This window comes from Engraulis encrasicolus, chromosome 10, assembly GCF_034702125.1.
Source record: "Engraulis encrasicolus isolate BLACKSEA-1 chromosome 10, IST_EnEncr_1.0, whole genome shotgun sequence".
Taxonomy (NCBI): Eukaryota; Metazoa; Chordata; class Actinopteri; order Clupeiformes; family Engraulidae; genus Engraulis; species Engraulis encrasicolus.
The window spans coordinates 20,579,322-20,607,083 of NC_085866.1; the positions used below are offsets into that span (position 1 = coordinate 20,579,322).

The window sequence follows — 27,762 nt, forward strand, 5'->3', positions numbered from 1 at the left end:
TTTTTGTCTGGGTGAGGAATGGAATGGGTGTGATGAGGTCTTCAACATGATGGGAACAGACTCAAAGATGGAATGCTGAAGACGCATGCTTCCAGGTACCTAATTTAAGAATAATAAATAAGTTTGTCATCGCAGAATACATTTCATTACCTGTTTGTGGGGAATTGTTTCAGCAAACCACCAGTCATTGTGGCTACTCGAAACTATGGTATGTGATGTGTAGTAAGAATGCATAGAGAGTGCATTAAGAATGCATCATTTGATGTCCATTCATTTTCAGGGGATATGTCATACCCCAAGCAATTCTGAAATGAAGTAGGCCTAAATTGGCTTTGCTTTATTTTCATGGAGTTACTGATGTATAAAAGCTGAATGGCATTAGTGTTTGTTGAAGACTGATTTCAATTAGATACTTGAAATGATTGACAATACATCTCATTTCGGCTATTCCTTCCCTATCCCCACCAATGTGATCTGTATTTTGATTGGTTGTAAATTATTATTTATTTAAGATGAACAATCCGAGCTATCAGACTAGTTTCTATCTCTTATGATGAGCTCCTTATCAAATCAGTTGCAGCTCCCTGTTCCCTGTACAGGAAACGACACTCACAACTTCTAATCTAAACTATTTCTATAAACAGCCAGTGAGTTCGGATTAATTATTGTTTATGTGAAATGATTATTGCAGGGGAAAAGGTGAGCTGGCAACTTTCGGATTAACAGTTTCACTGCTGAGTCGTGTCATCTCGTCCAATTAAGGAATGAGCTGGCAGAACTACAATGGCCCCTCATCAAGGTATGGAATTAATACATTTTGCACACATACAGTGGATAAAATAGCTGGGCACTTGAAATGAAAATTAACTATACCTAAATGTAGTCCCATATTATAAAAACAAAGACTACACCAACTTAAATTCATGAGTAGAAATACACACAGAAACGTATCTTTACAAAGGAACCTGTCAATTCTGATATGGTTTTTAAAAGGTTTGGATCTTTTTTATGGCTTTTTTTTGTTTGAATAATTATGCATGGCTCATAAAAAACCCATAGCTTATAGAACATACGGTACCTTATCCAATTTTACAATGGTCTGTACAGAGAACAGTCAAAATGGCACTCTACATTTGCTTCTTTTACTGCTATGTTTATGTATGTAATATGGTTGGACAGAGAATACTGTAAAGCTTATGGCTGGCATTACAACTATGTTCTCTCTGTATACTGTATATGAAAGCTTATAAAAGGAGAGTGTATGTGTGTGTGTGTGTGTGCGTGCGCGCACACGCATGTGTGTGCGTACGCATATACGTATACGTATATGTATGTGCTAAGGTAATCTGTGATGTCACTGGCAAATATGGCTCTTCCCTGGTGTTTGCTAGGAGACATTAGACAGAGGTTACATTGCTTTTGTCTCTCTGTGTGAGAGAGAGTTGAGGGGGAGATTTTGTTTTTGTTTTTAGTGGCTTCTCTCCACCGCGTGTGTGTGTGTGTGTGTGTGTGTGTGTGTGTGTGTGTGTGTGTGTGTGTGTGTGTGTGTGTGTGTGTGTGTGTGTGTGTGTGTGTGTGTGTGTGTGTGTGTGTGTGTGTGTGTGTGTGTGTGTGAGTGTGTGTGAGTGAGTGAGTGAGTGAGTGAGTGAGTGAGTGAGTGAGAGAGAGAGAGAGAGAGAGAAAGACAGACATTTTGTTTTCTTCTCTCCACAGCGTGTGTGTGTTTGTGCGTGTGTGTGCGTGTGCGTTTTGTGTGTCTGTATCTGAAGTAATTGTGTATCTTTATCTGTGTGTGGTTGTGTTGCAGGGGGGGCTACACTCCAGAGGAGCCCTCCTCCAGATCCTCCACCATGTCCAGGCCCAGTGCCAAGTCCATCTACAGTGAGTAGAATTGCCACCTGTCCAGGTTTTTCCTGATTGTCCAGGATTTTAATAACCTGCCCAGGTGCACTGTACTTTCATGGACAATGAATGAAGGATACCATTGCGTATAAGCAGAAAGGTCGATTGAGTTTGAAATGTTACACGTATTGTACACGTATTGTATCGCAGGCGTCGTTCATTTAATAAAATAAATTGACTTCTACACAGCAACTGGAATGACTGGCATCGTTATGAACATCGTGAACAGTAGGCCTACACTTTTGTGAAGTCCGTGTTCTACATTCACTACAGTGTAACTGTTGCTCTACAGAAAAAGTAACATTTGGTTAAACATACGTACAGTATATCCGAATTTTGTTTAGTCTTTTTAAAATGTAGTAAGGCTTAAAATATTGCGATACGTATTGCCGTATCGGGATGCACATGTATCGTATCGTGACCCCTGTAGCAGGATGTGTATCGTATCGCAAGGTGGATGGCAATACCCACCCCTACTGCTAGACATCCTGGGCCCCATGAAAAATTGCATATTTATAGGGACAACCATGGCCTAGTTGCCTGGTTAACACCAGACCTAATCACAAGTGAGATTAGGTCTGGGGAGTTGCCTATTGTAAATTCCGTATGGGGCCGGAATACTTGGCTATTATGACACACTGCCCTGCTCTCTGATTGGGCAGAGAAACTGTTAAGGTCGGAATGCTTGGCCATTATGACACAGATCCCATGATCTTGTACGTTATGAGTCATCCTCGCCATACTGTCTTTCAGATCGAAACGATTGTGTAGAACTAAAGGCAGTATGGGAGTTCCCAGGCTAATGGCCTAGTGCAGACGTGGGCAAACTCACGCCCGGGGGCCACACCCGGCCCGCTCAGCCATTTCATTCGGCCCTCAGAGCCTTTTCAAGAAAAAAAAAGGCAGATTCATATGGTCACTCATTCTTAAATTGGCTACCTAAAACAAGGGTCTTGGAAACCGAAGATTAGATTACTAAAGTCTACAACTAGATACAATTAGCAGGAAGGGCATACCTGACAATGGTGTAATTATGTTGGCGTACACCATTTCTTATTATTGGCACGGGCAAGTTGCCTACGACATCTGGCCCTTTGGTCAACTTTCTAAACCCAATGCGGCCCTTGGGCCGAAATAATTGCCCACCCCTGGCCTAGTGGGTTAAGCCACCAAATCATCAGTCTGGGGTCTTGGGCTCAAGTCGGACCTGAGGTCATTGCCAATCCTTCCCAGGCTCTCTTCCTACCAGAGTCCTGTCACCTCTAACAGGATTTTACATAGTTTATTATTGATTGCCTTGATTGGGTCCTCTGTCCTTGTTGGGCCCTTATAATCATCCCAACATCCCGTTATGCTCCTGAGCCTACTACATGTGTCACCTGGGCAACACCCTGACTACCACAGAACCAGAGAGAATACAGGAAGAGTAGAATCTACTGTCTGTGGCAGAACCTCCCCAGATCAATCCATCCACTCTGTTACTAAGCAAAGAATTGTTGTTACCATCCCAACTCATTGTTGATTGTGTTTGTTTGTTCTTCTCCAGTGCAACGAAAGACATATTCAGAGTCCGTTACAAAACAGCCCGACAACTTCCAGCACAGGGTTGAGGTGAGGTTTTACTGTCTTTTATTGGGCCAGCAGAGCATGAAGCAATGCTGCGTGACTTCTGAACCCCTGCTTCTGTGGAACTCCCTCATTCATACGTACATGTACATACCTCAGTGTAACGTCATAGTGTGCTGCGAATGTGTTGTGCAATCACCAGTGATTCATCTGTCGGCACCTTTTCCACTGGTTTTTCTTTTTTGTCAAAATATTGATACCGTGAATTCTCACTAGTAGCTTGTCAAAGCAAAAGTCAGTCAGCTTTATGGTCAAAACAAATTACAGTGCTTTCTAGGCCCACGACGCTGGCAAAACATTTTATAAACATGGCAGAAGCACAGAAAATCATGCAGCAATGTAAAAATAATAATATAATACAATACACGCCTTAGTAATAAGATACATCTTTAATGTCTGTTTACACAGAAACGTGTCTTGCAGTTCAGTTCTACACATAAAGACACTGTAATGGATGAGTGTATATAATGAGTGAAAAGTGCATGGTACACATAAGATGTAGAGTAGAGTAATTGTATTAATCCCAAGGGAAATGAAGGTGTATGACAGCTTACATAGATACATAGATACAAGACATAGACAAAGACCTACTATACATTATTGCACATTGCAGTAAACATATGTACCATGTGTACTTTATTGAAGTGATGCCTTTCTAAAAACCAAACCCCTGATTCTGTTTCAGCACCTCATCACGTCAGACCTGGATGGCCAGACAGCGAGCACCGTGGAGGACTGTTTGGGCAGCTTGAAGACGCTTACAGTCAAGGGTAAAGTGTGGGCCCAGGACATGCTGATGGAGGTGCGGGGGAGCACCGTACAGCTCAGCGACATTGAGACCAAGGTGAGGAATATTGGGCCAGAAAGACAGAAGCGATTGCTTCTTTCCTGGGTCACTTTTCCAAGTTTAGTTTTAAAAAAAAAGAAAAGAAAAAAAGAGTGCTAAAAAAACATGGGCATCCAAACAGCCATGCAAAAATGGAAAAAAGTGTTGAGGCACTCCTTACTAAAGTTAAAAAGCCTTTATTAAATTCTGGGTCCATGCATTTTTTGCATTTCGACATATTGTCTTCATCAGGGCATCATATACTAGCCTGGTGATGCCATCCTATGTACTTCCACCCAAAGATTTTGGCTCCGCCTCCGCACATACCGTAGTCTGGCGAAAGCCTCTTAGCTCGGTTCGCTCACTGTTCTGCCAATCAGCAAATAGTTGAGAGTGATGAAACAAAACTCACCCTCGGAGTCTGTTACTGATTGGTTAAGGTAACACTATTAACACTTTTATCTTGTTATTTGTATGCTTTTGCAACACTATATCGTAACAGTCATGCTAATAAAGCACAATTTGAATTTTGAATTCGGAACTCCAATGAATTTAAATGGCAGAGTAACTAAGCTCAGACCATCTCCCACCCTCCATGGAGACGGATTCCTCTTAGCATTCGCCAGACTGTTTGACTGTTTGTCAACAGTCAGCTTTCGGCCCGGCTAATCATATACGTGTAATAAATGTTGAGTTTGAAACACACACTGTACTCGAGCTGCAGTTTGATTTCCCTCCTTATTTGTAAGTTGTGTAATTGTCTCTTAAAGGTACAATGTGTAACATCTGTAGGTGGTCATTTGTGTTGCCCATTCCCAAATCTTTCACAAATATTCACCACCCCCATCAATTTCAAGCCTCCCTCCTTGTATGTTATAATTTGGAGACATGGACCATATTAGTTTGATGCAATGTACCACTTTCCCCAGCAGAGGTCATCTGTGAGCTAAACTCTGTGTGTGTGTGTGTGTGTGTGTGTGTGTGTGTGTGTGTGTGTGTGTGTGTGTGTGTGTGTGTGTGTGTGTGTGTGTGTGTGTGTGTGTGTGTGTGTGTGTGTGTGTGTGTGTGCGTGCGTGTGTGTGAGTGTGCACGCACATGTGTGTGTGTTTGTGTTGTGCATGCATGTGCGCCTTTGTGTGTGCATGTTTTGTGTGTGTGTGTGTGTGTGTGTGTGTGTGTGCGTGCATGCGTGTGTGTGTGCATGCACATGTGTGTGTGTTTGTGTTGTGCATGCATGTGCGCCTTTTGTGTGTGCATGTTTTGTGTGTGTGTGTGCGTGCGTGCGTGTTTGCGTGCGTGCGTGCGTGGGTGTGTGCGTGCATGTGTGTGTGTGTGTGTGTGCGTGTTTGCAGGTGGCGCTGGATTCCCTGCCGCTGGGCTCCATCATGGACATGAGGGCCATTTCAGACGCCCTGGAAGACTACAGCTCCATACTCACCATCACCGTCAACAGCAACCCACGCAACCCACCACAGGTCTTCATGTTCCAGTGCACAGAAGCAGAGGTGAGAGAGAGGAGGGCGGCGTGAGAGAGAGAGAGAAAGAGAGAGAGAGAGTGCATGTGTGTATTTGGGAGAGAGAGAGAGATGGAGATGGAGATGGAGAGACGGAGGGAGAGAGAGCAAGAAAGAGAGGGACAGAGAGAGAGTGGGTGTGTGTACGTGTGTGCATGTGTGTTTGAAAAAGAGAGAGAGAGAGCTCTCCCCAAGTTGGCATTCAACTCTCATTCACTCCTTTTCCCTCCCTTTATTTCCATGTGAATGCCCTCTTTATATTAAAGTGGTACCGGCCTCGGGCCAAGAGAAGCAGAGCAGCTGGAGGAACAGGTGTTGTGGCTGCTCTTTGGCCCAGGATGTTGTCTGATTGGCCCAGGACGTTGTCTGAGCTCAACTGGACTAAGTAGCAGGGCTGTACTGGGTGAGAAATAGGGCCCGGGCACCTGTGGCTTAAAGGGGCCCCTCATATTTAGCGGCGCAGAACTGAGTCAACAGAGTCATCGGATTTTTGTTGGTGGTGTACATTTCTGAAAATAGGGGCCCACAAGGGTGCGGGGCCCACCGGGAAATGTCCGCTATGCCAGATGGCCAGTCCAGCCTGGCCCTGCTGAGTTGAGTTGAATGATTGTACTGTGTCTGTTGTCTTCCAGGCCCCGGCTATTAAGGAGGATCTGGACAAAGCCATCCAGCGAGGTGGCAACTTTGAGCCTGATCCATACGCGCAAAGAGACTTTCAGAGAGACATCAGGTAAGCGGTTAGGGAGGAAATCATGGGAAACTTCTCTACACCCCATCTTGAAATTTAGATTGTAACCACCACCATTAATAACCACTCACAGTGGAATTTCAATAGATGTAAAGACAGAAGCATCTGCATCTGTGTTCTTTACCAATTTGCAAAAAAAAAGAATGTCTTTTTGAATAGTGGTTTTCTTCTTCCCCTCCAGAAATGATTTGGAGAACATTATTGGCCAGCAACAACGGCCTGGAAGTTTCCGGAGTGGTGGGTCTACGCCCATGATGCCAGACAGAGACCCCTCACCACCCCAGCAAATGCCACCTCAGTGGAATAACTACGGTACAGACATATGCTCAAAAGTTCAAAGATCCAGCTTGTAGGTGCTGGTAAACGCAGGAATATGCAATACTTCAAAAGAAAAAAGTTTACCGCCCACTTGTTTGACTCGCTCTGAATAAAAGAACATGAAGTAACAAGTGTGCGGTAAACTTTTTTCTTTTGAACAGACATATGCTCATTTTACATCACACTACATAGACACCAACACAACTTGCAGTACCTTTAGGTACCGAGTCCCGTCAGAGGAATGTGGGTTCAGAGGTTTTGCTCAATGGCGCTTCAGCCATGGATGAAGGTGGATGAGACTAGGAGCTACTGCTTTTTCTTTCTATCGCCTGGATAGGTCAGAGAATAGCATAATTCAAGCTCTAGTCAATCCCACCAAAAGTAGCTACAGATTTACCTCTAGGCTAAGGAGGCATTGGTGCAATAGTCTGTATATTTTTTAAATATGTCCTTTTTTCTCTTTTCTTTTTTTTTGTTCTTGTTTTTCTTTTTTTTTACTATTTATAATGTTTGTATTGAGTATTGAATACTGTATGGTGTATGATATGGACATGTGTCTGCAATAAAGTTTATTATTATTTCTACTGATGAAGGATTTGATCGGAAGACTACACTCCTATTTGCTTGGTGCATAAATAAGACAGTTAGGGAATGGATCACACTCAGTTTTTTCTTCTTTCTTTTTCTTTTCTTTTTTTTTTTCTTGAGTGCGATCCATTACCTACACGTAACTACTTGATTACTTCAGAGAGACGCACCAACAAGACGGATGAGCGTGGCGTGTGGAAGATAATTTTGCATCAATAAGACAGACATGCTTTGTGGCTTCTGGTTGGCTGTCCCACAAGGCTTGGCTTAGGGACCAGGATTAATGTTCACTACCAAATGTTCACTAGACGAATGCCCCTCTGTGCTGACACCAGTCATCTCGACAGCAGGGTTTTCCCCTCTTATGCACCACCACAAGCATGGCCAAAAGAGTATTCATTTGCATGTAATGACCCATTCAACTATCTTCCAACTCAAGATTTTGCATTCTGTTGCTTTAAATCAAGCTGTCAACCAGCCCTCGCCATTAGGCCGCTCATACAAATGTAGTCAAATAGCTGATTATGCTGTGTATTCTATTTTTTCCCCACACAATATACTGTATGTTGCTGATTATGTCCTCTTCTTGTAAATGTCTCTAGATCACTGTTTCTCAACGGGGGCGGTGCAGCCCCCCAGGGGGCGTTGGGGAGCTCTATGGGGGAGTTGAGAAGGATACAGCTGAGAGGGGGAGGTGCTGAGTTGCCATTGGGGAGCATTAGTCCATTTCATTTTACTAAGGGGGGCATTGTCAAGCTTATGACGAGGTCAAGGGGGGCGTTGGGAGGCTTAGGATGAGGTCCAGGGGTTGTTTGTTCAAAAAAGGTTGAGAACCACTGCTCTAGATACAAGCAACTGCTAAATGTAATTTCATGTTGTGTAATATAATATCACGTATTGCCACATGACATTATGCCATGTCATGTGTTCACGTCTTCTCTGACCTGCTCATGTTTAAAGGTGCACTGAGTAGTATTTTAGTAGTTTAATTCCATAATTCATGCTACCCATTCACAAATGTTACCTTTTTCATGAATACTTACACCACCATCAAATTTGAAGTACTTATTATGTTCACCATTTTGAATTTCCAGAACTAGATATTTTTAGCGGCAAAACTTACTGTGCTTTGGGAATACAAGTAAATATGAGTTCATTATTCAGTCAATATTCATGAAAAGATCAAATTTGGCAGTAGACAGCACAGTTTCACCTACTCTGGCCTCCACCCTACACAGTACACCTTTAAGTGTGTGTCTATGTCCCTCAGACCAGCAGCAGCAGGAGATGCCTCCTCCCATGTTTGGCCACGATGGGCAGCAGCCCCCCTGGCAGGAGCCAGAGCCGCAGCCCCCTCAGTACGATCCCATGTACGAGCAGCAGCCACCGCCACAGCCGCCAGCCTACAGCGACACAGACAGGAATGTGGTCAGTGCACCTACCGTACACTCTCCACTCCACTCACAGCCTATGTAGTCTAGAGGGAATTCGTGAAAATCGTTCACTTTGTGACAAGTTTCTGATTTTTGGCAGGGTGTTAGCTATGGGTCTAAGGTTTTCAAAAATCATTGGAGGCAAATTGGCGGCGCCCCCTATTGGCCGTTATCCATAAAATGCTTATTTTGCCTGATTTTTGTCTGAAATTGTTCTATAATTCAACGTTTTACAATCCATTTAATGAAATGGTTGTTATGTCAATACCACATTACCATTTGAAGCTCATTTTCATGTCAAATGTGTAGTCATGGTCAGTTTTCTGCTTGAAAAAAGGTGCACTGTTGAAAATTACCAACAAATTACCATTAATCTCATGCCACATTTCTAGCTCAATGATTTACAGTGATTTACAGCAATGTGCACAGTACACAACCACACTGTGCAGATGTACAGTAAATTGCTGTATTATTGTTGTTTTTGTTCATTCAGATGTGACTCTGTGAACTTCCCAGTATTCCATTGCTCCTGTATTATGATTTGTGTTTAAGGCAAGTTATTTTAGGCAGCTTGTTTGACACACGTTCATTCTTCAATTACCTGTGATTGCCATCTACCTGAAATACCACCCCTATAATTTCTGTCACTGACCATACTCATTTGTGTAGGATGGTCTGCATGGCTCCTTACATTTTTGTTAAATGCAACACAACAAATATAGCACATTGCACTATACCTTTTGATAGACTATGCTATTTTTGTGAAATTGACGAAAGGGTGAATGATTGAAACATTTTAAGAAACTGTGACACTCCTGCTGGCAACAAGCAGCCCAATCCCAATAAATATTCAATCAGTGCTTTGGTTTCCCTGAAAACTAAAAGATGTTATGCCATGATTCAATTACTGCCTCACCTGCAAACTGTCTGATCACTCGGGTCACATGGTCCTCTCGCACTTGTAAACCAACCACCTCTTTGTGAAAGCTTGCTTTGATGGCTTATTCTTTGCTCTGCTCTGCAAGGCATGTGCAATTACTTCTGGTATTGTTGCATATTGCTGGTTATCCTCCCTTCTACTCTGGATCCATTCACACTCCACCTCTGCCAGGCTCATCTGGAACACAAAAACAGTGCTGTTCAGATGTTGTTCATCGACTTCAGCTCTGCGTTCAACACTGTCATCCCTCAACATCTGATGGACAAACTAAGTACAATAGGCATCAACACTTCACTGTGTAACTGCCTGCTGGACCTTCTCACAAACAGGCAGTGAGAGTTGGCATTGAAACAACTCCTCAGCGACCACCATCATTAACACCAAGGATGTGTGCTATCTCCCCTGCTGTTCACGCTGATGACCCACGAATGCTGTGGCAGATTAGTCTCATCCTCAAATTTGCTGATGATACAACAGTGGTGGGCCTAATCAGAGACAACAATGACTCAGAGTACAGAGAGGAGGTACAGCAACTCATCAACTGGTGTGAGAGGAACAACCTGCTTCTCAATGTCAACAAAACAAAAGAAATAACTGTACTTCAGGAAAAAACAACCAACACACGTCCCAATCATCATCAATGGAAGTGCTGTGGAGTCAGCAAAAAGCACAATGTTCCTGGGAGTGCACATCACGAATGACCTCACATAGACTACCAACACCACAGCCCTGGTCAAAAAGGCGCAGACATAACTCCACTTCCTGCGGAGGATGAGAAGAGCCGAGGCCGACGTCCCCACATCTGCACTCACCACCTTCTACAGGGGTGCCATTGAGATCATCCTGACCAGCAGTCTCTCCATCTGGCATGGCAGTTGTCTAGCTAGAGACAAGTAGGCACTATACAGAGGCTGGTGATGACAGCAGAAAAGATCATCAGATCACCCATACCAGCCATCCAGGAACTGTACACTTCACACTGTTCCAAGAGGGCACTTCTGTGTTAACCCTGTTATATAGATTTTGACAATGAAGTTCACTTGACGACTTGAGTGTTGCAAATTATGCTTTGCCGTGAGAGCTAGTGTTGCTAGCGCTTGCTGTGTTACTTGATGCAGCTGAAGCAAGACTGACCAATGCCATTTTCGCAATCAACATGGGTCACCTATGTAAGTCACGCCCTTCACCTGGGGCTGTAACTAGCAACATTTTGAATGGAAGTGAATGGAGCGAGTCAAGCTAAATCCTAGTTCCATTTGGCTTGTGCTCTGGATTTCACATAATATGATTGCAGTGAATTTTAAAGGTTTCGATTGGTGTCTTAAGACCGCTCATTCTCGGCAAGAAAGGTTATTTTAGTTTTTGTGTGAAACTGAGTATAACACTACAACCTGTGCCTCAAGTATTTGACATGAACAGAGGCTGAAGGTGCATATCCAGCCCAACCGCTGCACCGCGGCTGAAGTGCCTGCATGTCAGACATGCGACTTCTGTTGTGTAGTCCAAATAATTACATATTTTTGCATGCACTTAACTCACAAATCGCTTGACAAATGAAGTCGACAAGCACAACATTGGTTATCAATAATTCTGAGGTACAGCATATGCACAACATGTGTGATCTAGGGGGGAATGGAAGGCAGATCGGTTAATAGGTTTGATCAGTCCATTACAGCCCAGTCAAACTTGTTGACTTTCACAGCCCCATGAGCTGCCCAAAAGGGGCCTTAGATACCCCATAGTGGATCATGTTTTCTTTTGTATACCACCTCAGAGTTGATACATTAGAGCCAACCTGAGATACTCCAATGAATGTCCATTGGTTAAACTCCCATCCATCTTTCTAACACAGCACTGCATCCCCTAAAATTTCATTAACGCTAACGAGAGGCCCAAACAGCACTTTAAGAGAACAGTGTGGTGGAATAGTTGCATGCTAATGGTACCTCAGTCGTGGGGGGGGGGCGAAGCCAAGTGGGACCAGAATTCTTATGCAAATTTCGATATTCATGAAATCGTTCACTTCTTGAGAAGTTTCTGTTTTTTGGCAGGGTGTTTATGTATAAAGTTTTCAAAAATCAGTGGATACAAATCAGTGGAGACAAATGGCCTTATTTCACCTTTTTTGTCTGAAATTGTTATAGTCCAATGTTTCTCATTTCATTCAATGAAATAGTTGTTATGGCAATTCTTTATTACTAGTTTAAGGTCATTTTCATGTCATTGTCACATTTTGCTTTAAAGGGACACTGTGTGAGATTTTTAGTTGTTTATTTCCAGAATTCATACTACCCATTCACTAATGTTACCTTTTTCATGAATACTTACCACCACCATCAAATTCTAAGTATTCATTATGACTGGAAAATTTGCACTTTTCATACATGAAAAGGGGGATCTTCTCCATGGTCCGCCATTTTGAATTTCCAAAAATAGCCATTTTTAGCAGCAAAAATGACTGTACTTGGACCACACTAGAAAATATGTGTTTATTACTTAGTAATCTTTCATGTAAAGATCAAATTTGCCCAGTTTCAAAGAGCAGCATAGTTGCAGTACCTTTTTTGCCCATTTCCTGCACAGTGTCCCTTTAAAAAATGGTTTATATTACGCTGTTAAGAATTACTGTGGTGTCACAGTAATTAACTGTAAAATTTCACAGCACATCACTGTCAATTATTTCAAGTATTTTACTGTAGTGTGCACAGTACACAGCCACACTGTAAATGAGTGTATTTTTTGTTTGTTTAGATATTACTGGGACTTCACAGTAATTCATCCTGTATTATGACTTGTATTTTAGTCGATATTTTAGGCGGCACAATCTAAACTTCTTCATTCTTCAATTGCCTGTGGTAGCCAGCTGAAATACCACACCTACAAATTCAGTCATTGACCATTGGTTTCTGAACACATATTACCTTGATTTTGGTAATATGGATCATTTTTAGAGAAAAAATTGACCATGACCAGTTATTTTTCAAGAAATTACCTTTAAATAGTATTATGGTGTTTACATAACAATCATTTTATTTATTTAAATGGGAAAAGCTGCACCCTACAACATTTTCAGACCATAATAAGGTAGGATACAACCCGTTTTCTTTTCAGCAGGGGCCATTTTGAAAGTAATGGATACCGGCCAATAGGGGGCGCTGCCAACTTGCCTCCAATGATTTTTGGAAACCTTAGACCCATACCTAACACCTTGCAAAAATTCAGAAACTTGTCACAAAGTGAACAATTGTTATGAAAATCCACAAATTCCCTCCAGACTAATGTGGACCTCATAGGAGTCACCTTACAATAATCATAATAATAATACAGTAATAATAATAATAGTCGTCATCATCATCATTATCATCATCATTGTCATTACTATCACCACCACCACCTCCGCTATCATCATTATAGAAGCTACACTTCTACTACTACTACTACTACTACTACCACTAGTACTACTACTATTATTACTACTACTACTACTACTACTACTACTACTACTACTACTACTACTACTACTACTACTACTACTACTACTACTATTAGTTGTACTACTACTACTACTGCTAACAGCAACGAAACAACAATGAACTGACAGCACTTTTTTGTGAATATGTCATCAGGAGATCCTGAACCACGTGCTTAATGACACAGAGATGTTTATGGGCCAAGTGTCAGCAGCCAGCCCTCCATCACAGGAGGACAAGGGCAAGAAGAAGAAAAAGAAGAAGGAGAAGGAGAAGAAAAACATGGGTCAGTACAGTACATACTTAAAAATAAGGTAACCTTTTTCCTTTACATGAGAGGTAATTGATGAAATTGAAAGTGAAAAAAATATGAATGAATGAATGAATGAATGAATGAATGAATGAATGAATGAATGAATGAATGAATGAACAAACGAATGAATGAATGAATGAATGTGTGAAGGAATGAACAAATAAATTAATGAATGAATGAATGAATGAACAAATAAATTAATGAATAAACAAATGAATGAATTAATGAATGAATGAATGAATGAATGAATGAATGAATGAATGAATGAATGAATATCTTCATTTCCATATGTTCCACAGGCCCAATGTTACCACCAGTGGAGGAATACTTTTCTTTTCTTCAAAAGGTTAAATATGGATTCAATCTACTGGTAGGTGAAAGGTCACATTTCTCCTATTGTGTTTACAGAGCATATAATAACACTCTGGTGTACATTAGATTAGAGTCTGAATCTGACTGTTTGTTTTTTTCCCTGTCAGGGCAAACTGAATGGTGTGATAAACAACCCTGGAGCCCCTGACCTTGTCCATGCCTTTTTCTCAATGCTGGCCTTCGTAAGTTACATTGCATTACGCTCCAGTTCATCGCATGGCACTTACCAAGCATTCAGGGTCAAACTAGGGCCAGAGGGCATTCCTGAAAGCAGAGTTAGTCTCTTCGGAATGTTAAAGGTGGTTGTGCATGTTAAGATTTAAAGGAATTTTCACCACTTCTTGTTAGTAGTAAGTACACATTTAAACTATTATCCATCGTTTTTTTATTTGTTTATGTACCACAAATCATAATGTTATCTGAAAAAGTGGAAGTTATCCCCATAAAGCAGTGCATGACATCAGAAGATTCTATAGCCTCTGTGCTGAGGGGCAGTCTCCAATATGACATCGTTACTAAACTTTGTTTAAAAAATAAACATTAACACATGGACTCTAACGCCATTTCAGATCATTTTTCTATGCCATGGTATACTATCGTGAGTGATTTAAGTACTTATTAGTCATCAGTGGTGGTTAACCTGCACTTACCACCTTCAACTCAGAGATTTAAGGGCTAGGATACAAGAGGTTCATAACTCATCCAGGTTTAACTTAGCCAGGTTAGAAGCTAGACCACCACCTTGGAATACACCACAGATCCCTCCAGTGCGCAGCTGCACCTCAGCAATATAGTCATCGCTAACTGGAGCTGAACCTCTGACAACTGACAGCAAAGCAAAACACAATATGTTCACTGTTTACTTTAGAAGTATCAGCCTTGCAGTCATGAATGCTGCTAGGGAGGGAGGTGTTACAGATTCTAAGGACCCAAGCACTGACAGGGGCCCTTAAGGGGGCCCACAATTCGAATCTTTTATGGGGCCCAACATTTCTGGCGGCGTCCCTGCTTGCTGTATTGGGTGTTACTATGAGTAATTCTCAGTCAGAATTGTCATTGGATGAGCACTTGACCTTGACTGTTTGACCTTCCTGCAGTTTCTGCCAACTGGGCACACTGGTGTGTGGTAGTGCTGCACACATTCACCAGCATAGAACACAGACCTGAACTGGAACTCTAGAGACTTAGTTAATGTGAAGGCGAATTGCTTGTTTGATGTTTATCCGCGACATCTTGTTCCTCAATAGATTACTGTTACCAGTCGATTGAAGCACCCATTTCCTGAAACATTGTTAGCAACATCAGCTGTGGCTTGTAAATCCTTCACCCAATAACCGCAGCTGCCAGTGCAGTAGTTAAATATTGCCCTTGTGCTTGGCATGTCATCAAGAAAGTCCACACAGTCGTGTTTGACCTACAGTACAAAAACAAGTCAAGGAAGCAAACCAACCAATCTGTGGCCTCTGCTCTCTTGAGAGCACTGTAAAATAAAAATTTGCTTTTCTTAAAAGAATTGACTTGACTTATCGATGACTGCCAGTTGTGTATTCAAGTAGTATAGATTGAGCATTGTCCTGTAGCAATGTCTATTAAAGCCTGTTTGTTTGTTTGTTTCATTGTGAGAAATGAGATGCACTCCCCCAACAGTCAAACACACACATGGGTGTTCGACTGAAAAATGAGAAAAGGTTGCACCATGCATAGTTTCTTTTTTATTATTACACAGACGCGTTTCAGCGTTCTGCCTTCCTCAGTATGCCAGTAGTCCACCTGGGAAACTCCAACTGCCATTGTGACGCAGTACTCCAGAGCACACAATGAAATTGCATTATGCCTCATCCGTGCAAGGGGGCAATCCCCAATGGCGCCCCAAAGGGAGCAGTGCAGTGGGACGGTACCATGCTCAGGGTACCTCAGTCATGGAGGAGGATGGCACTGGTTGGTTAATTACTCCCCCACCAACGTGGAAGGTCGGGATTCGAACCAGCAGCCTTTGGGCTACAAGTCTGAAGCCCTAACCGCTTACCCACGACTGCCCTTTTTGTGCTACCGTTCTTTAAGAAGAATATACAAAAAAACTCAATCGGCTCGAACCCTGCATGGCAGATGACCAGTCCAGGCCTGGCTAGATCACCAACCTGCTGAAGTCACCTGTTCTAGAACAGCAGAGCACTCCTGTCAGGTGTCAGATCAGCACACCAGTGACGTCGGCTGTGTAGTAGGGAAAGGAAAACACGTCAGGGGTTTTACTTTCTAAACTCTGGGATTAACTGCTGGTGGGATTGCCGTCTCACCTCCGGGCTAATCCAGCATGTAATCCGGGAGGTGACTGGTCAGGACGGAACCCCCCTGAGGTGATGTCCAGTGTGCTGCCTCTGTTCTTGACAGAGTATCTAGTGATCCCTTATGCTATGATGGTATATGATAAATTAAATAGTAAATGGGCTACATTTATATAGCGCCTTTCCACTCCTTCAAGCATTCAAAGCACTTCACATTGTATGCCTCACATTCACCGAATTCACACTCACATTCACACAGTGGATGGCAGTGCCTGCCATGCAGGGTAACACTGCCACCAGGAGCAATTATTTGGGGTGAAGTATCTTGCTCAAGGACACATCGATGGGGTCAGGCAGAGTGAGGTGCGATTCGAACCTGTAACCCTCTGGTTACCGAACAGGCTCAACTTCCACCTGAACCACCACTGCCCTCATAATCTACTATATGCTATACTACATGGTGCCGTGGTACTCTACTGAGGTGCTGCCCAACGTGCTGCCCCCAATCTTGACCCCTTATGACAGGGGTATGAAACTGAAATTGGGCCACAAGAAAAAATCTGGAACAAAGTTGCGGCCCAAACTCAATATTTATTTAAAAGAAGGACTAATATTGTGCATACACACACACACGTAATACAGATTCCCATCATAGTAAATGTGCCTGTATATATTGCATATGAGTGTGAGCTGTTTCACTGGCCTGGACCCACTCCCTCTCCTCCATTCCTGTGACACATCAAATTCCATGTTCAAGTATATACGATAGGCCTATTGTAATACACATTTGAAATTATCTTGCACCGCGGGCCAAATAAAATGACTGCGGGCTAGATTTGGCTTACGGGCGTGTGTTTGACATCCCTGCCCTATGACATGATAATCTAGTAAAGGGGTATTCAATTAAAAGTCACTGAGGGCCAGTTTATAAAATTACTCACCGTAAAGGGCTGAACTTAATATTATATATTAGATAGCACGCCTATGCTTTCATTTTGTTCAGACCTCGTGGAGGGCCAGAGCCTTGCCATGCAAGGGCCAGATCTGGCCCTGAGGCCTCCAATCGAATAGCCCTGACCTGATCTAGTATCTAATCCTCTCCAGGTGGTGCCACGGTACCCTCCTGACGTGCCGCCCAACGTACTGCCCCCGTTCCTGACAGAGGAGGCGCTGCAGTTGATGAGTCAGGTGGTCACCCCGGAGGAGGGGCAACTCTGGGGCTCTCTGGGGGACTGCTGGAGCACGCCCAGGTGACTGACCTTTCACCAACGGTGGATTGATTGTAGTAGGGCTGTAACGATATTGTATCGAACCGAGAAATTGTGATACACAGAGTCACGATACTGTATACAAGGAGGCAGTATCGTGATACCCTTTCAAAGTTTTGTTACCCATCAGTCAAGAAAACAATCACATAGCATGAAGTTATAGTGCTTCCAAGCTTCAAATCATCATCATCATTATTATATTTTAACTTTTTCAAATTATTAGTAGCCTCTTGTAACCTATTCTACCTATAAACTATCATAGTTTTTATTCATAATTTTATTTTGTAATGTTGGCAACTGCGATCGTGGGGTGTATTGAACCGCAGGTCAAAGATTGTGATATGAACCGAATCGTGAGTTGAGTGTATCGCTACAGCCCTAATTGCCCAGGTGACTGACCCAGGGGCGTAGCAGCAAAATGTTGGCCCCATGCACAATCAGCTCCAATGGACATCCAGAGCCAAATAGTATCTACATAAATCGAATCCCTGTATACATGGGGCCCGGGTGGCTCAGTCACACTTTACCCCCCCCAGTGCAACACCCCTGAATTGACCTTTCACTAATGTTGGACTGACAGGCATTTTTTGTGACCAATAAGAATGCTTCTATGACTACGACGGACCTTGTGGTTGTCTTGTCTGTTTGTCTGTCCGACAACCTAACTGATTCACAGCAACTCTCCAGTTATAACATGCATTACACAAAGTATTGTATCAGGGTTCCGTAATTATTTTGGCCCTAGGGCCACATTGGTACTTCTCCCTAACATACTTCTTTTACATCCAGCTGACACTTTTTTATACAAATCGACTTAGAGTTATTTAGGTACAGGGTATTGGTTATAGGTCCAGGAGAAAAGTGGGGTTAGGTGTTTTGCCCAAAGGCACTTCAGCCATGGATGAAGGTATTAGTAAGGGTGGGATTTGAACCTGCAAGCCAGGCTCCAAAAGCCAGCGCTCTAACCATTTACCCATGGCTACCTCTCCCAATCCAGGCACGCGTGGCCCGACGGTGACCAGTTCCCGCCCTACACGCCCATGTTCTACGATGGCTGGGAGGTGCCGCCCCCCGTGGAGAACAGCCAGCCCCCCTGGCAGCAGGCCCGGGGCGGCAGCCAGAGGCAGAGCCAGAGGTTCATGCCCAACGACGACATGCAGATGCAGCAGCCACCGCCCAATCAGGTGAGGATATACTGTACACCCTTGGTCTCCAAACAAAGACCCGTGGGTCAAATCCGGCCTGGCCATGGCAAACATTTGGCCCAACATGAGGTCAGAACAAATGAAAAGATAAATTTGTGTGACTTTTGATCACTAAAACAGTGGGCCATATCTCTCCAAAGCATTCACAGAGAGTTAGATTTCATGCTAACAGTCTCACAACAGACACTGACAAGAATGGAAAGCAAAAAAGTGAAAATCTGCTGTCTGTCCAGATATCTAACTTGTTTCTCATTGGGTTTGGGGCGTAGATTTGGCCCGCAGCCTCACCTGCTGTACATAATTTGGCCCTTGGAGAAAAATAATTGGAGACCACTGCTGTACACCTTACCGTGGAAACCTATGCCATAGTTGATGGAGAAAATAGACATTGTCCAAACATTTTAAACAACAGTGTGTGGAGGTCTATTTTCTGTATAATTTCTAACCTTTTCACCCTGCACCCAGAGATTCTTTAAGTATAGAGATATGCCAACATAATAGGTTTCTATGGGCACCTAACATGACCAGGTTCCGGTCTGCCTAAAGGGGCGTGTCATAATGCTCCTAGCATTGAATAGAACAGTCCTCAGGTCTGCCTAGGTCTGCCTAAAGGGGGATCCCCCCCCATAATAGAACCCGGAAACAATGGGCCAATGGAACCTCTCTCTCTCTACTCTCTCTGCTGCACCTGGCCTCAGTAGTGGGAGGATGAGCATGAATCTACTCTTAACAGCTGGTACATTATAAAAAATGCCAATGATGCAGAACTAAATTACCTCCATGAGAACATAATTGCAAACAAAAAAAAATATTTAAAAAGAATACAAGATCAGATAAAAAGATATAAAGATAACAAGATAAAAAAAGATATGTTATTTGTCATTGTAATCATCAATGAGTATTTGAGTCATGACATTTCAATATGACTATCTTGTAGGACCAGATGGGATGGAATTCACCACCACAACGGTAGGCAACTGAGAACGTGTGTTCTTTCTATACAGTACATTTCTATAATTGTGATGCATAAATTACGGTTTATATTCTATATATTGTTCTTCACATCTCCACTGTGTGTGTGTGTGTGTGTGTGTGTGCGTGCGTGCGTGCGTGCGTGCGTGTGTGTGTGCGTGTGTGTTGTAGCTCGGCTGAGCCGCTCCTCCAGATGCAAGTCATCTACGACTTCATGGCCAGGAACAGCCAGGAGCTGAGTGTCATGAAGGGAGATGTGGTGCAGGTGAGCTGCGCGCGTGTGTGGGAGAGAGAGAGAGAGAGAGAGAGAGAGAGAGAGAGAGAGAGAGAGAGAGAGAGAGAGAGAGAAAGAGAGAGGAGAGAGAGAGAGAAAGAGAGAGAGAGAGAGAGATGGAGATACTGTTTCACCTTCAGCAGGTCTGAGTTACATGTAATATCAATCTGTTTTATGTGTGTGTGTGAGTGTGTTTGAGAGAGAGACAGAGACAGAGACAGAGACAGAGAGAGACAGAGAGAACATGCATCAGACACGTTTCATTTCTAGTACCTCTCCGCTACAGCCAGAGTGACGCCAGACACTTTTCTCTGACCCTCTTGATTTGCCTTAACAACCCTCACCATGGCACTAGTTATGACAAAACAGCTTGGTAGATTTCGCTAGATTATCGCTGTGCATACAAAGTACAACAGTGAAAGAAAACAGGCTTTTTTGCATATGCATTTCCATATGTCTGTGGTGTGGTGCCAATGTTCACAGACGGGGCCGGATTAAGATGGCCTGGGGCCCCTACTATAGGCTACAGGTTTCTGTTGGCCCCAAAAGAAGGCAAATTTACATAGAAAGTGACATAATTACAAGCTAGGAATTAATGGGGCATTCCACCGGTGGAGACATGAATATGTAGTGAAAGTGGGCCATACAGTATATGTAGTAGAATAGTAGTAGTCTGTTAGCGCATTAGGTCCAACCCCCTATGGGCGGGGTTGAAAGGGTGGGAAAAAGGCTTGTGGGACTCTGATGCCGTGTCGGCCGGGATGGGCGGTACTTGCGTCTTGCGTCATTCAGAATTGACAGCTGCCCCACGGTGCAGAAGATAGCTGGTACGTGGGTACGTGTTTTCAGTTGAAGTAGGCTACACCATCAAATGAACACATGTAAAATAAGTAATAAGTAATAAGTAAGTAAGACTTATCGTCAAATTAGTGAGTCCCAAATTAAGGCTTGTAGTCTCAACAGACATCCACCTCTCTTACATACCCCCCCAAACATTTGGTCGATCATGGGCCCCCTGGCAGGTGGGGGCCCCTTGGCTGCAGCCATATCTTATCTAGCGTGTGCATTATTATTCCGTCCTTGTTCCCAGGTGGTAGATAAGAGCAAGCAGTGGTGGAAGGTACGCAACGTCAGAGACGAGGAGGGCCACGTTCCCCAGAATGTTCTGCAACCAATGGATGAGCCACGGGTGAGGATTTTCTAACGTTCTTCACATAAGCAGCTGTGTGTGTGCGTGCATGCATGTTTTCACATCTCTGTGTGTGTGTTTCTCACGCACCACAATGGAGAATAATTGTCGCATAACAACACCATGAAATTAAACGTTTTCTGAGGTTGTTCCAGTTTGTATGGTTTGGTTATGTGGGCATTGTTGGCTACATTTTTTGGTTAAGTTTTGTCTCTAAAAATGTTTTTATGTTGTATTAAACTCAGTCTCAGGTTGTCATTTTCTTTATTTTCATTGTTATAGATCCTATGCATTTATTTGCTCGTTAACTTTTTAAATGTTCATTTATTGATATTTGTAGTACAAAAATGTTATTGCATAATCCACAATGACATAATCCATACAGGGAATTGACACTGAAAACAATAGACAAAATTCATACAAGTGTACTGTACACATGGTGTGTCAAAATAAAAACCCATCTTTGTGCAATCACAAAAAAAGAGAAATTAAAAGCATACTGTTACACATGTATATGTTAATGTCCCCTGTCACTGGGCTTCATGACGATAATGTTGACTTTCTTCTCCCTTTTAGGACATGCGGGGTCCCCCAACCCTAAACATGTCATCCACACCTGTAGAAGTCAGAGCATGGCTGGAATACAAAGGCTTCTCTAGGCTGTGAGTTATTTTACACCTCATTTACAACATATATATGGCATTTAAAACCATTTGTTGTTAACACTAGCGACACTGGTATGGTGGAGGTATATTAAGATGCGTTTTGGGGCTCACAACTTGACCGAGGCCTATTCACATTATTGCCCTTCCCATTTCAATGTTGCTCCCACAGCAACTCCTTCTAGTTCTGATTAGGCTGCTGCCCATAGCCCTTCTGAACGATTTAGCACTCACAACTGCTACCAAAATAGTAATGGTGCCCCTCTTAACTATGGGTAATAAGGCGTATTACTACGATATGGTTGCACATTAAACATGATTTAATTTCAAGGGACAAGAATTTCTAGCAGTGCTTGCCCAGTAGTTGTGCAGAAATATCCATAGGGATCTGTGATACATTTTGAACATTAACATTGAAATTCATGTTCATACTTAATTTCACTTGCATGATTCTAAGCTTCATATATATATATATATTTGAGAGGCTGCATCAGCTTCTTTGTGTTTCCCTCACATATTGTTTTTTCCCCAAAGCTTTTAGTAGATGATTTTCCTTATGCGTATTCAGTACTATCAGAATCCTTAACAAAAATATTTGGTATCATTTGTGGGGTATGGTTAAGCCATAATACTGTATATTGACCACTGACCTATAATACACGTCATTGATATTGACCTCCTGCCTACTTTACTGTATGTTTTCCTCCATGTGCCGTGTGCAGCACGGTGCGGTCTCTGAGCGTGCTCAATGGCGAGATGCTGCTGAAGATGACGAGGGATGAGATCCGTATGGTCGCCCCAGAGGAGGGAGCTAAGGTCTTCTTCCAGCTGCAGGCCGTCAAGTCCTCCCTAGCGGTGAGAAGCAATCTCTCTCACACACACACACACAGATACTGTACCATGCATGCACGCACATACGTAGAGAGAGAGAGAGAGAGAGAGAGAGAGAGAGAGAGAGAGAGAGAGAGAGAGAGAGAGAAAACAGAAACAGAAACAGAGATAGAGTATTTTGGCGATAGAGAAAGTGTGTGTATTTCAGAGAGAGAGAGAGAGAGAGAGAGAGAGAGAGAGAGAGAGAGAGAGAGAGAGAGAGAGAGAGAGAATCTGTACATGCATGCTTCCCCTTCCACTCTCTGCTCTTCTGGACACTTCTCTCCCTGTCTTTCAAACACACTTAACAATACAGTATGAATGGCCTTTTGGCACAACTTATTGTAATAACACTGATTGAAATTCCTCATACTAGACTAGCCAGATTTTACCATCAGTAATCTGGGACAGGAAGTCCAAAGTGGAAAGGATATAAAATAATCTGCAAGTCAAACTATATGCATTTTTGGCAATGCATTATCTTCCCACTGAACCCTAGCACACTTCTGTCAAAACATAATTTGTTCATTACTTATGGACGTGCTCATGCTCAAGAGCAACTTTGTAATTTCAGAAAGGCCTTAAGAAAATGGCAAATGTTATTTCATCACATGAAAATAAATGTATGATATTCCTTATGTTTAACAGTTCAATCAATTCTTAAAGTTTCCTCTGTTTCAGACATGTATTAAGTTATCTTTTACCTGACATGTTTCAGCGGTGAGACTTCCGTTCCGAGGGTCACATGGATGTTGAAGTGTGACATGCTTTAATTTTTTTACATGTCTGAAACAAAGGAAACTTTTAAAAAATGTATCCAAAATAAGAAGTGATCACTCTCCCATTATTTACGAACCCTTTCTGATCCTATTTTGTTCCCTCAGCTGGCTGACGAGGGTGGGTTTGAACCCAGCTACCACAACGGATACTGAACTACACAGGAGGACCCTGCTGAGTTGAGCGGTAGTGGCCTACTAGTTCCACTAGACCATGTCTTTGACAATGACAGCATCACAGATGAACAACATAAACCACAAATCACTGCTTTCCCCTTACAAAACCATAATATATTTCACAACAATGTATAGTAATATATTGTATATTATATATATTTAATAATTCTACAATAATTGATATCTATAGTAATCACTGCAGTATTTTCAAATAAAGTATATTGACAAGAGTACTACAAACATTGAAATATGTGTATTGCGATATAAATTATGGTATATTGCAATCTAATGGTTCACTTGTAATATAGTGCTATTGTAGCTTTGGATGTCCCATTGCTCAACACAACTGTCTTTACTGAATGACTATTTATTCAGCATTAATGATATGATGGATGAATGATGTAACACAGACACCTGCTGAAAACACATATGCTTTTATTATGTACCAAATGCCTCAATTGTTTTTCACCACTACAATTGTGTTTAGAAGTAAAAATGATCAAATATCAAAATCAAAGTGCTTGATTTTTTCCTTTTTTTAAACAGGGTACAAATCAGAGTATGACCTGAAAAAATAAAATACTTGTCTTTTGAAGACCTTAGTTAACACATTCGAACGCAAAATACATTTTGCAAAAACAAAACATGTCTTTGACAGACAAATCTCAATCTTTTGAAATTTTCATCATCCTTGGAAATGGGTGTTTTAGTCGGTGCCATATAAGCCTCTCCTGCCATGACTGTCCTCAGTGGACATGTCCACTCTTCAGAGGACAGGATGGGGTTTGGAGGTGCGGGACGGGTTCACTCCTTCTTGCCTCCCCACTTGGCCATCTTGTTGTTTACAGGAGTCTTCATGAACCGGCTGGACTTCATGTACGCTGAGATCTTGTCAAGAGCCTGGTGGGTATAAACAACAACCAAGAAACACACATACAGATCAGACGGGCACACTAAGAACATGATTAAGTGATAGTTAGTTAACCAACAGGAAGTGGAAAACCCAATAATAGGGGCAACAATGGCTCAATGGTTAGAGCACTGGCCTTTAGATCAGAGGGTTGCCGATTCAAATCCCACCCCTATCTACACCTCTATCCTTGGCTGAAGTGCCCTTGAGCAAGGCACCAAACCCAACATTACTCCAAGGACTGTAGCGTAACCAATACCCTGTAAGTCGCTTTGGATAAAAAGCGTCAGCTTTGTCAGTGCAATGTAATATACCTGCAAGCATCATTTAATTAAGGAAACAAGGACTCCAGGCTCTTCTATAAGGTGATTTACCTCCACCACAAGGCTTAACCTCATTTACTACTTAACCAGCTTCTTACTGCACCACTTCTTACTACAGATGACGGGAAAATGTAGAAAGAATATACATTTCACTGAGAGATGAATAGTTACTCTTCTCTATGAAAAAGACCTAAAAAAGGTAGACATTCAGGAGTTATCGTACCTCAAAATGGTCAAGGAATGCTTTCAGGTTCTTGAAGTCGTCCAGACATTTGGCCTCGAACATGCGGTGCTGGTCCAGGAGCTCATACATGATGAAGTCCACAAAGGTGATCTGTGGAGAGCCAATGGAGAATATTATTAAGCAATATGACACGAGTGGGAGTGAGGTTGTTCTGGGACACCCTCACGGGTGTGATTCGCCGCAGGCACGAAGCCGCAGGCTGAGTGCCGTAGGTAATTACACCCGTGAGGGTGTCCCAGAACAACCTCACGACCACAAGTGTTATATTGCTTTTATACAATAGTTCCTTTGGTAATACAATTAGTTCATTGAAAGAAATGTTAAATTATTTTAATTACTTTATTTGATTGTTTATTTGCTTGTTCCTCCGCTCCGGAAAAATAGTTCCTGTTATTGTCTTTGGTTGCTGCGCAACGCGCACCACGTTGGTTACGGTTACTTTGTATCTTTGGTCGCGGAGTGATTATTAGATGTGAAGAGTCATTCATAGAGTGTTGGAGGATACCCTCACTCCTAGTGACGTGTAGAACGCCTCTTGTCCAATCACAATTTGTGAAATAACTCGACCGGATCTAACTATTGTATAATATAAAATAACCTATGGAGAGCCAATGGAGAATATTATATAAAATGACCTATGGAGAGCCAATGGAGAATATTATATAAAATGACCTATGGAGAGCCAATGGAGAATATTATATAAATATGACCTATGGAGAGCCAATGGAGGGCATTATATAAAAATGACCTATGGCGAGCCAATGGAGGGCATTATTCAAATGGAAAGGTGCACTGCAGACAAACTAAATTGAGAAAATAAAAGTCTCAGTCGGTGCACCAAAATTAATTACGGTATTATTCTTGTTTTTCACATGGATAGTACAGTATATCATGAAAGTGAATACACCCCTCACAGTTTTGCAGATTTTTGAGTATATCGTTTCATAGGAAAGCATTACAGAAATTTCACTTTGACACAATGATTAGTGACCTTTTAACAACATATTTAACCGCTTAAATTTCTTGTTCACTCAGAAAAAAACAAAATACAGCCATTAATGTTTGAACATGTACTCACAAAAGTGAGTACACCCCAGATTAAAATCCGGTAGAGAAGGGGCTATGTTGGCTCGAATCGTCTCGAAATGAAACGAAATGAAAAGGGATGACAAGGGAGGTCATCAGTGTGCGTTTCAACCTTTCTTTGCATTGAACTTTTACATTTTGAGTCTGCATCTGGCTTAAATAGATTGGTGAGAGATTTGAATGCAATCCTAAGGAGAATATAATGATCTGCTTCAGTAGTCACAGTGCATGTTGACATGTATGTTTCTTTTAAGGTGTATTTCAGATTGCCAATGTTGACAGCATTCATGCATCCCCAAACCATGTCAGTCCCACTACCATGCTTGGCTTATGAGAGGATACACCTTTTTTGTAAAACTCACTTGTTTACCACCACACATGCTTGACACCATCTAAAGCAAATTTGTTTATCTTGGTCTCAAGAGAGATGAACAGACCAAGGATATGGATCACTGGAACCATGTTGTGTGATCTGAAGAGACCAAGATAAACAAATTTGCTTGTAATTTGGCATTTTTCCATGTATTGTTTCATATGCTGCTTCTACATGACTGCTGATATTGTGACAAAAAAAAACATACAATTCTCTGCATAGGGAGTAAGTAGCCCCCAATCTCATTGAGGGTGAAAAGAATTGTGGAAGTGTGTGCTCAGGGGCACTGAAGCATGCAAATCCATTTTGGTACACCCCAAAAACTTTGAACAGTCGAATGAAATCATCCCAGCTGGCCTTTCATAAATAAAACTGCCATTGGTTACTGGTAAAGTAGAAGTTATACTGGAGGAGGAACGATTGGATGAAGCACTCATGGAGGTGCTCATGATTGAGGAAGCAGAATCAGGACTTCAAACAGGGCTACTTCACAGGGATCATTGACTTTCAAAACTCTTCGAGACTTGGTCTGACCAAGAGCATAACAATTAACATTTCTCAAACGGCATGATTGACCTGCCTCCCTAGGTTTGCTACTGGTTCCCGACAAAGTGGGTGGAGTTTCCGGTTTCTAGGGAGATCAAAAATGATATTTACATTGCTCTTGGCCTGACTAGAAGCAACACAGAATGTGTTGCGTCACTAGGAGGGCGTGGCCTGGATAACTCAAAATGGCCTTTAAGATTTTTTTTAAACGTTTATGTACCAAATTTTTTAAAAACTTTCAAAATGCATTCTGAGTTTTCTGGTCATGCCTTGGACTACTCTCTGTGAAGTATCCCAGCCTGAAGTACAAGTACAGAGGCACTTGGAAGTTATGAGAAGACACAAAGTGGCTTTGAAAGCTCAGGAGGCTGAGCAAATAAGCTTACTCAGGTGCTCATCTGTACCAGGTGAAGTGTAAGTCCAAAAAAGGGGAGGAAAGAGCAGAGGAAAATGAGAAAAATATAAAATATCCATATATTAAAAGCTTCTAATATGATATTAAACTTTTTTTTATATTTTGCTCAAATCTCACAGTGCCTCTACTCTTTCCTCCCA

The 27,762-nt window shown here is 42.3% G+C and overlaps 2 protein-coding genes across 2 annotated transcripts in view; one reads left to right on the plus strand and one right to left on the minus strand.

The window, feature by feature from the left end:
• Window positions 1-24,320, plus strand: eps8l3b (EPS8 signaling adaptor L3b). The gene is made up of 20 exons (XM_063208364.1): window positions 1-95; window positions 692-799; window positions 1,808-1,881; window positions 3,449-3,513; window positions 4,214-4,372; window positions 5,707-5,859; window positions 6,501-6,598; window positions 6,798-6,928; window positions 8,793-8,950; window positions 13,522-13,651; window positions 13,978-14,048; window positions 14,158-14,232; window positions 17,437-17,582; window positions 18,598-18,784; window positions 19,743-19,774; window positions 19,949-20,042; window positions 21,142-21,240; window positions 21,817-21,902; window positions 22,625-22,757; window positions 23,657-24,320. The coding sequence occupies exons 2-20, from the start codon at window positions 765-767 to the stop codon at window positions 23,702-23,704; spliced, it is 1,974 nt and encodes a 657-aa protein (XP_063064434.1). The 5' UTR covers window positions 1-95; window positions 692-764; the 3' UTR covers window positions 23,705-24,320.
• LOC134456807 (glutathione S-transferase Mu 3-like) overlaps window positions 24,144-27,762 on the minus strand; it is a 6,657-nt gene continuing 3,038 nt past the window's right edge. Inside the window, exons 7-8 of the mRNA XM_063208365.1 lie at window positions 25,182-25,292; window positions 24,144-24,625 (exon numbers count right to left, since the gene is read on the minus strand). Coding sequence (XP_063064435.1) covers window positions 24,530-24,625; window positions 25,182-25,292 — 207 coding nt within the window. The 3' untranslated portion in view covers window positions 24,144-24,529. The remainder of the gene's footprint in view (window positions 24,626-25,181; window positions 25,293-27,762) is intronic.